Raw genomic sequence first — 10511 nt, 5'->3', positions numbered from 1 at the left:
TTTACAAATCTACTATTCAATCCCTCTAAATCTGCCTTGCTATCCCTCCAAATCAGTTATTGTATCACAATTTTTATTTCTTTGATTCTACAACAAATGTATATGATCATGCTAATAAAATTACATTAATATATACAATCATTTAGTTATCCATCATGCTGACATCCCCCTCAAATTGATGTTGGTGGATCAAGAAGCATCAATTTGCCTACAAAAAACTGATGGCATTGTCGTGCCATGGATTTTGTAAACGCATCAATTATTTGAAGATCATTGGACACATGTGGAAGAGTAATGACTCTTTTATCTACAGCTTCTCATATATAATGACAATCCACTTCGATGTGTTTGATCCTCTCATGAAAAACTAGATTAGTAGTAATCTGAATAGCATTTATATTGTCAGCGTGGAGAGGAGTATCATGATATTGAGGAAATCCAATCTCAGCAAGTAATCCACGAAGCCATACAACCTCGTAGCAAGCAGTTGACACACGATCTTGCTTTTTACTCTTCCAAGATATCAATGAATCTCCAAGAAACATACACCAACTAGAGACTGAACGACAAGTATTAGGACATCCCGCCCAATCCGAATCACTAAAATCATTAAGAAGAATAAGAGAACCACTTGGAAAGAACAATCCAGGAGTAGATGTTCATAGAATATACCGAATGATGCGACGAACAGCCACCAAGTGGAGATGACGGGGTTCTTGCATAAATTGACTAACTTGTTTATCAAGCCGAGTAATAGTAAGGTAATTTAGACCCCCAACTAATTGTCGAAACATAGTTGGATCGAGAAGAAGATATCCTTCCTCACGACGATACTTCACATTCAATTCTAATGGAGTATCTACAGTGGAAGAATCTTGTATACCAGCCAAAGAAATCAGATTCTGAGTATATTTGTGTTGGTTTAGAAACACACCTGAAGCAACATATTGTACTTCCAAACCCAAAAAATAAGTAAGAGTACCAATATCTTTCATATGAAAAGAATCTTTAAGCTGCTGGAGGCTAGTGATTAGTGAAGAATCAGTTCGTGTGATAATAATGTCATCTACATACACCAAAAGAAGAACACAACCTGCAAATATTTTCCGGAGAAACAAGGTGAGTCATATTTGCTCTGCTCAAAAGAAAATTGTGGCAAAGTAGACCTGAACATATCAAACTAAGATCTTGGGGCTTATTTTAATTCATACAAAGACCGCTTCAACTTGCATAAATCTGATGTAGGCGATGAGAACAAACCAGGTGGAGGTTTCATATAAATATCTTTTTTAAGATCACCATGGAAAAAAGCATTTTTGACATCCATTTGATAAAGAGGTCAGTTTTGTAAAGCAGCAATGACAATAATAGCTCGTGTCATAGGCATTTTGGCTACGGGTGCAAAAGTCTCCTCATAGTCAACCCCATACTCTTGTTTGTTACCAAGAACAATCAATCGAGCTTTCTACCAATCAAGAGTTCCATCAGAATGAATTTTGATTGAATAAACCCATTTACATCCAATAAGGAGGACATTTGAAAAACATGCAACAATGTCTCACGTGTCATTTTCTTTAAGAGACAAAAGTTCTTCCTCCATTGCATTCTGTCAACATTCATGCTTGGAAGCTTGTGAGCAACAAGATGGAACAAATATGTTGGATAAAGTAGAGAAAATTCATACCAATTAGGAGTACGATATACTCTCGTAGATCGTCGAGTAGGCTCAAGAGGACCAAATCTTGAAGAATTCTCAGATTCTAATTGTGGTACAGTTTCAGGCGGCAGATCAATGTCGGGAAAATATAAAGTTGGATAACGTTGTTCATACACAAATCTAGGTTTGAACCTCTTAAAATAAGATGATAAATTCTCAAAAGTAGGAAGAAGAGGAGAAACAGTAGATGAATCAACAATCATAGGAAAGAAATACTAATTCTTAAAGAAAACGACATTTCTGGAAATACGAAATTTGTGAGAACATGGATCATAGCAAATAAAACCTTTTTGTGAAGTAGTACAACCCATAAAAGCACATTTAGTAGACTGTACATAAATTTTATTGCATTATGAAGGAGACAAATGCACAAAACAAACATAACCAAATGTTTGAAAATCACTATAGTTAGGATTTCGGTGATAAAGACGAAAATATGGATATTCAAGATTTAGCACTTTAGATGGAAATCTATTAATTAAATAGAAAATAGTAGACAAAGATTCCACCCAATATTAGATAGTACAGAGGACTCGATCAATAAAGCACGACCGACATCTAAAAGATGACAATTTTTTCGTTTAGCAACTCCATTTTGTTGTGGTGTATTTGGGAAAGAATGTTGTGAGACAATTCCTTTGTCAATCAAGAATTTTTTGAATTCATAAAGCATATATTCTCCACAAAAATCAGAGCTTAATAATTTGACGCATGTAGAAAATTGAGTCTCAATGTAAGCCAAAAATATCTTGAACATGGAAAATGCCTCAGATTTGGATTGAAGAAAATACACCCATGTGAATCGACTATAATCATCTATGAATGTCACAAAGTATTTGAAATGAGCATGAGAAATAATTGGTGAAATTCCCCAAACATTACTATGAATGACATCAAAACACTTTGTAGCACGACTACCAAAATTAAAAAAAGGAAGAGTTTAATTTTTGCCTAATTTACAAGTAGAACAATTAATGGAAGCAACTGAAAATTGATTTTTGTTTCCCAATAAACTAGAATTTGATAAACGAGACAACACAACAGAATTTGATGTACTAGACGCTTATGTCAGACCTCAGTCTTACTAGAAATAGAAGTACAAACATATAATAATAGGAACGGAAAAGTGTATATAAAACAATCATCCAACTTTAGACCCCTTCGTGATTATTGTTCCCGACACCTGATCCTTCACAAGACAATCATAAATTCACATCACAATTGTTTTCTATCAATTTTCCAACCGAAATAAGACTAGTTGAGAGCTCTGGTGAAACAAAAACATTCTTGATGGACCTGATACTTACGAACAGTTTTTAGGATGTTCGTTGAGTTGGTCATATGATTGGAAGCACCTGAATCAACAATCCAAAAATTATATGTAACATCATTACCTTGTAATCCTAATGCTAAAAAGGCTGACACGATCATTTATTGTACCATTTCAGGAGTAAGTACTTGTCCTGAAGATGAGTTATCATTAGTGGAACCATTTATTCCAGCTTAAAAAGCATTGATCCTACGATTTTGAGAGCGAGTGGGACACGCTTTGATAATGTGATCTTGTTGTTTACAATAATTACATAACTTCTTGCTACAATTGCTAGTAATATGAAACATAGTCCTTGCAACTTTAGCATTGAGTTCTACTCATATCCCTGCCCTTTTCTTTACCTTGAGCAGCAAATGCAACAGTGACATCATTTTCTTTCTTAAAAGTATTCTGTGTGATAAGACATTGCTCTTCATAAAGTAATTCCCTAAAGCAAATACCCAAAGAGGCAGATGGGTCACGATTCATCAAGTTAGAGCGAATACTCTCACAGTCGAAGCGTAATTTCATCAAAATTGGTCTCTCTTGCTTTGATCATGAACAACCTGAATCAGAGATAGAGATTCAGTAGGTTTTTTATTATAGACAATATCCGTAAATTCAACTCATAAGTTCTGAAATCCAAAAAAAATAATCCTGAACAGAAAGACCTCCTTGAGAGTAATTAGCAACTTCATACTCTAACTGAAAGCGCCTTGTGCTATTATCTTGGTTGTAAACCTTTTTTAAGTAATCCCACATGACCTTAGTTGTCTTGTACGACCTGAGATTAAGAACAATAAGAGGGTCAATTGACCCTAGAATCCATGTAATCACCCGAGAATCTTTAATCTTCCATTCACATAGCTTTGTTGCATCTGTAAGAGCAAGATCACTGCCATATATATGGCCTCATAGTTCTTTTCCGGTGACAAACAACTGAAACTCCCAAGAAGAAGAATTTTTTCCAGTAAAACAAACACTGAAGGAATCAAAGTGATGTGAATTCATGTTTTGGGATAGCTATGAAAACTAAAAAGACTCAAGAAAGCAACTAGAATGACCAAGAACAAAATTTCCAGGTGGTAGGACTGATTGTCGATGAACAGTCAACTAAAAACCAAGATTTTCAAAAGAAAAAATTTAAGGGACCACAGATTACTATATGAAACAAGACAGTCATGAGAAGGATCTAATACCATGTCAATTTTCTGCTCAATGCCTCTCAAAGTGAGAGGGTCTTTCCATTATATAGAGAAAATAAAGATTACACATCCCTAAAGATCCGTCATCCTATCCCTAAAGATCAACTATTCTATCTCTACAAATCTGATATTCAATCCATCTAAATTCGCCTTGCTATTATAAAAGAAAAAGATCAATATATCTTTCATTGATCCAATATTGCCATGTAATTTTATGGGCAAATGGGACGCAGGGTTAAATTGAATGATCATTGTGATGACGTTGTAATCAGCATAAACAACACGAGTAGTGTCTCCCATTTGGTGGAGGGTGGGTGGAAGAGAAAAGAAAAGAAAAACAGATCTTACTCTTTAGAGTATATTAGTACTCTTGATACCATATAAAAGCAAAAATCGATATATCTTTTATTGATCCAATATTGTGTTTAGATATAAGAATGGACTAACTAATTGCCTAAACTAACTCCTCTTAAAGAGGAGTGGTAAACGTGCTAAACTACTTGAAGAGATGTAGCAGTGTTAGACTACTAGCTGAAGAATATGTCAAACAATAATCAACTAAATATATTAATTATCATGTTTTTTAATAGTTATTCCTCCAAATCAGTCATTCTATCACAATCTTTATTCCTTTGATATAACAAATGTATATGATCGTGCTAATAAAATTACATTAATATATACAATCATTTAGTTGTCCATCATGATAACAACCTAGACTATTCCTTATTAACAAAGAAATCATCAAATGACAATCATTGTTCTGATCTATGTTGATGACTTGTTGATTATATAGGAAGTAGTAGTTAGATGTTGCTAAGCAGAATCTAAAAGACAACTTCAAGATTAAAGATTATGTGATCTTAGGTATTTCCTTGGTATTGAGTTTTCTAGGCAGACGAGTGGTATCCTCATGCATCAAAGGAAGTATGTCGTGGATCTTATATGTGATTCTGCTTTGATTGGAGCTAAGCCTATTGCCACACCTATTGAACTGAACCAAAAGCTTATAACTTCTGAATCTAAATCTCATATTGGAGATAGTCGATCAGGATCTTATTTTAGTAGATCCAGGGGTGTATCAATGACTTGTCGGCAGGCTATTGTACCTCAGCGTTACTAGGCCAGATATTACCTTTGATGTCCAGAGCTTGAGCCAATATTCATACTCCTAAACAGTCTCACTTAGAAGATGCACTTAGGGTGGTCAAACACATCAAACAATCTCCTAGCCTTGGAGTTTTGATGTCCTCTGCAGGTTCCAACACACTTGAAGGATTTATTGATGCTGATTGGGGATCCTATTTTAACATAAGGAAATCCATTACTAGTTACATGGTTAAGTTTGGTGATTCCCTGATCTCCTGGAAATCCAAAAAGCAACCTGCCATTTGCAGAAGCTGAGTATATAAGCCTAACCTCAGTTGTTTAGTTGATTTGCCTATTCAAGGAACTGGATGTTAATTTACAATTGCCAGAACCTCCATATTGTGACAGCAAAGCTTGTCTACAGATTGTCGCTAATTCAGTCTATTATAAAAGGATTAAACACATAGATCATTTCATGAGGGAGAAAATTGGGTCTGATTTGGTGCATACAAGATATATATCTACGACAGAGCAACCTGCAGATCGATATCCTTACTAAGTGTCTGGGATGATTTCAACATTCTCATATAGCTAATTTCTAAGCTAGGAATGAAGAATATCATCATCATAGCATCTAGCTTGAAGGGGGTATTGAGAATATAAGAATTGATACAGGCTAAGATGATTTATAAGTTAGTTAGAGTTGGTACAGGATATGTTCACACTTATAGTTAGTTAGAGGTTTGGTTAACAAAGGTGATTAAGTTATATGAGGTGGTTACTAGTTAGGCCTACTATATAGATTGAAGAAGCTATTTGTAAATCATTTTCTTTCAATTGTACAATCTGAAAATTCTCTTGACAATGTTTTCAATGTTAGCTTAGTACTTGAATGAGAATTTGTTCTTAGTTTTAACGAGCAAGGAGGAATCAGCATGAGAGTAGTTTGCTGCTTGATTGGCATGTCAAAAATTATGGTGGATTCTTCAGAAGCAACCTGCAACAAGGAAAGGATTCAAGATAGAACATGAATTCGATGATCTCAAAATTGATAAAGCAATAGCAATGGGGTTCAATTTAATGGCTACTCGCGGCCTCCGGTTCAGCCATTAAATTACATGCATGATTCTGAGCGTTGATATTTTTACAATAACATGATATATAGCCAGTGATATCTAATAACACCCCCAACTACTCCTCCTTCAGTGGCGGATCTAGAATTTTAAGGTTGTGGGTGCTCTGAAGTGAAACTATAAAAAATATGTGTTAACAATGAGATTCGAACCTTGGTGTAACAAGGTTAAAAGAGTCTTAAGTACACATCCTAGAACCATTGGGCCAACTATATGATTTATTCATTGGGTGCTCTATGTTAATTTTATACAAATACCTATCGATTTCTACATAGATATATATATTTCGTAATGAAGTTAATGGGTGCTCGAGCACCCGGCGGACACCATGTGGGTCCGCCCCTGCCTCCTTGTTGTTCTTGGAGTATATGCCATCCGTGTTTAATTTTAATTTTCTTGGCGGGGGGAGGAAACCATTTGATGTGAAACAGTTTAGTGGTATTAATATGTATATTTTCTTCAAATTGGAGATGCTATATTATCAGTAATTTTGAAATTTAACAAAATATTACTTAATTTTTAGATTGTAAACTGACTTTTGTGTTTAATTACTAAAATTTGATTAAGTTTGAACAAGTACATTGTTGAATAATTATTGATAGATAACTATTATGCATGTGTTTAATAGTAGATATGTTTGCCAATTTATCAATTAAAAATATAGTATTAATTAATCAACCAATATAGTTATATACTTTGGTTTGGTTTTGATAAATAACAAATCAAACCACCCCATGTAAACCCTATTAATGACCAACAATGGGTTTTAAGTTTTTTCTAAAGAAAATCACTGGTGTTTGACTAAAAAATTATGCATAAATAATCAACAGTACTCCAAAGATTAAGTAATAATATATCCTTATCCTATAGTCTTGTATCAAACAACCAAATGTCCATTATGAACAACAACATTTTACATTTTTTTAGTTATAGACCACCTACATCTTTTTCTCTACATCATCACACATCCCAATCCCTAGCTAATTGAAGTCAAGTTTCACATGAATGACCAATCTTAGGAAGAAAAAATGTGGGTTTTATGATTTATAACTACAACATTATATTGGGTTGTCCAATGCTCATGGGCATTAAGTTTCCCTTTGGTTTACTTTACCTTGTCAGTTCATTATTAGATCAGCTTCAAGACACCTTCGGAACTGAGTCAAACCCCTCGGAGTTGTTCACATATGCCGCGAGACACTAGGATTCATATTCTGACTACTAGCAATAATCAGATCCATCACTGCTAAATGGACATAAAACAAGGGTTCAATTTACATAAATTCAACTGTACCGCTTTAAGGGTAAACAAATATGACCAATAGTTAGTACTCAGAAAGATTTTATGGTTGGACTGCATAGATTCACAATGGGTTAAACTATGAATATGTTCAGTTGGAGATCCAAGCATCAACAGCCAATACATAATTGGCTCTGACATGTCTTTATATTTGAAGAAACATTCAGGCAATTGAGAGAAATTACATGAAAAATAACCAAGAGTGGTTGAGTCAATAATAAATTGGCAAAATCTCAAGGTTGGATCTGTCATGCCTTAGAATAAAGTATAAACCTCTTCAGAAACTAAAAAAAGAACTTGAAATTTAGATGAAAACAGAGTGAGTGATACTTCTTGCAGGTATGCTCTAAAATGAAGTATTATGTCATTTGAGCTAACAAGAAACTCCACAAATGTCTTAGCATTGTTAGAAATAATTAGCAACTTTGAGTCTGTTTAAGCAAAGCCAAATAAGCAAACTCAGTATTAATCTCACAGTGTGATCCAAAGAACTAACAAACTACAATGCACACTGGTTTAATTTTGATGCCAGGACATTAGTTATGAGACTTATGAGCCAGAGTACAATAGATCCTACGATCCAACAGACCGCACAAAAGACTAAGATACCAGCCAAAATGGTGGCTAATGGCGGGCTTGATGCATTCTTGCTCTTCTCTGGTCCTCCTGAAGGATTGGTGCTTGATTTTGATATAGGTAGTAGTCTCTGTCTTTGATATACATTCAAAACGTTGTTGAATCTGAAAATCGAAACAGAAAACAAAGAACTTACAACAATCTCTGATAACATCACATCAAAGTATAACGAAAAAGATATCATAAACCACCATTGTTATACTAAGGAGACATCAGTAATCATCTGACTAACACAACACCTCGACCTTAAAAGTCTCTATTTTGTTAGTTTAGGGGCTCCTTGTATACAAGAAAGTCAGGCTACATTAATCGTGTACAAATTTGGATGACATATACCCATAAAAGGGGTCTTCTATTTCCAAACATCTGATCCAATAATAAAAAATGGAGCTTACTGTTCTTCGCACTCTAGTCTTGGGTAGTAAAAACAACTATAAACCTTTCAAGGTGTGACAACGTAATGTAAGATTGCTAATGCATGTAGGACATGAAAGGAAATTCATTCACCATAGTATGAAGATTAAAAATTGAAAATACTTCACCTCATAAACTAAGCTTGTCTAGATGTCATCCACTATTATTTTATTTTTTTGTTTCCCACAAGGTGTTCGGAGCCCACATTAGAGCTCCGACTAAATCCGGATCGCTCACTGCAGGCCCAATCGGGGGGTGGGGCTCCCAACAAAATTTTCTGCACATCCATGGCTCAAACTCGAGACATCTAGTTAAGAGTGAAGCACGTCCACCAAAGCACCACAACCCATATGGGTAGCATACAATATTATTTATTCAATTACCTTTAATAGTTTCTCTTTTGTTTAGTGCAAGTGTGGTTTTACATCAAATAATCAAACCTTGAAGGAAAGGAAAAAAATTTCAGATCTATTTAGCATATTTATGAAATTGTGACACATTACCATGCCTCAACAGTAAACAGCAACAAGGGTTGTGGTAAAGTGATAAATATTCATTCATCCTTAATTAGAGGTGTTGGGTTTGGGTTAGAGTCCCCTAGTACAGAGAGTGTTTTATCCTCAATGTGGGCATGTTCAATCACATTCTCGTCTTCCCTTCCCCCTCTGAACTGACACCACACTCACTCAATTACTTGGTCATCTAATAAGCTGAAGAAGCATTGTATGTCACAAATAAATGCTACTGAAACGAAGAAATTTATTCATAATTCAAACCCTTGTCTTGTCAAAAATGAAGAAAGAGGAAAATGAGAGCAAAAAAACTCGATTTTGTATGCAACGATAACAAAATTGCTACAGCCTTTAAGAAATTATGGAGTAAGACAAGTAAACAGGAAGAAGATAAAATTGAGTAGATGGGAGCTTAAAATTGAAGCTTTTGTACCTGATATTGAACTGGGTAGGAGAGGCATCGCGTGTAGAAGTAATGAAGGAAGTTTGAGGTCTGTGAAGGGGACGATGAAACCCTAAAATAAATTGGAACGGGCAATGGAGAGACGCCATTTTTGCGTAGCAAGACGTTTGTTTGTCTCTACTCTCAAAGTCCAGGTTGATATTAACTATGAATCTGAAATTGTGAATGCAAATAAACGATTGTGACTTGTTCAAATAGGAATTGCCATAAATATCAAAAATCTTAAAAAATTGAACTCAATCAACTAATTTTGTTACTCAATTTTCATTCTTTTATGTTTCAGTTCGGTTTGGTTTTGGTTCTTTGGTATTTTGATCTACGTAAGATTTTTTTTTCACAAATTAAATATTTTGATTCGGTATACGGACAACGGTTAGGGGTGTTCATAATTTTTATAAAACTTGTCAAAATCAAACCTGATTGATTTTATTTAAGTTTGATTTGATTTTCCTTTTGTTAAAAATGAAGAAATAATTGAATTATCTGTCAGTGTATTTTATAGTTCTTTGTGTTATGCTTACTTCTAGGGATAACCACAGTGCTTGACATTTTTTTAATATGATTTTAGAAATTTTTTATATTATGTGTTAATGGTACTTTTACATAATTTTTAAATAATATATGTTATTTTCCTGTTTTAATTTATATGATACTGATAAAATTTCAAAAGTTGAACTAAAAATTATGAGTCACTAAGATAAGTTTGTCTCTAAGGAAATAGTTAGAGAGC

At 34.3% G+C, this 10511-nt stretch overlaps 2 protein-coding genes across 2 annotated transcripts; both read right to left on the bottom strand.

Moving 5' to 3' along the window:
- Window positions 1-317: 317 nt before the first annotated feature.
- LOC114074231 (uncharacterized mitochondrial protein AtMg00810-like) lies at window positions 318-1327 on the bottom strand. Its single transcript, XM_027912110.1, has 3 exons — window positions 1261-1327; window positions 673-1093; window positions 318-600 (listed from the first exon to the last, which is right to left on the bottom strand). Exons 1-3 carry the CDS (start codon window positions 1325-1327, stop codon window positions 318-320), a joined length of 771 nt encoding a protein of 256 aa, XP_027767911.1.
- Window positions 1328-8103: 6776 nt separating this feature from the next.
- Window positions 8104-9964, bottom strand: LOC114074504. Its single transcript, XM_027912619.1, has 2 exons — window positions 9752-9964; window positions 8104-8496 (listed from the first exon to the last, which is right to left on the bottom strand). Exons 1-2 carry the CDS (start codon window positions 9868-9870, stop codon window positions 8256-8258), a joined length of 360 nt encoding a protein of 119 aa, XP_027768420.1. The 5' UTR covers window positions 9871-9964; the 3' UTR covers window positions 8104-8255.
- Between the last annotated feature and the right edge of the window lie 547 nt (window positions 9965-10511).

This window comes from Solanum pennellii, chromosome 10 (assembly GCF_001406875.1).
Source record: "Solanum pennellii chromosome 10, SPENNV200".
Classification (NCBI taxonomy): Eukaryota; Viridiplantae; Streptophyta; class Magnoliopsida; order Solanales; family Solanaceae; genus Solanum; species Solanum pennellii.
Note: the sequence above shows the minus strand (reverse complement) of the source record. Positions and strands in the feature narration are given on the sequence as shown.

Bases quoted from the DNA above. Each gene is read 5' to 3' on its own strand.
- LOC114074231 (XM_027912110.1), bottom strand. From the start codon at position 1,327: ATGGATGTCAAAAATGCTTTTTTCCATGGTGATCTTAAAAAAGATATT. The intron at 1,094-1,260 runs GTTTGTTCTCAT...AAATATTTGCAG, and splicing joins TTATATGAAACCTCCACCTG to GTTGTGTTCTTCTTTTGGTG. The intron at 601-672 runs GTATATTCTATG...TAATGATTTTAG, and splicing joins GCTGTTCGTCGCATCATTCG to TGATTCGGATTGGGCGGGAT.
- LOC114074504 (XM_027912619.1), bottom strand. From the start codon at position 9,870: ATGGCGTCTCTCCATTGCCCGTTCCAATTTATTTTAGGGTTTCATCGT. The intron at 8,497-9,751 runs GTACAAAAGCTT...TTCGATTTTCAG, and splicing joins CCTACCCAGTTCAATATCAG to ATTCAACAACGTTTTGAATG.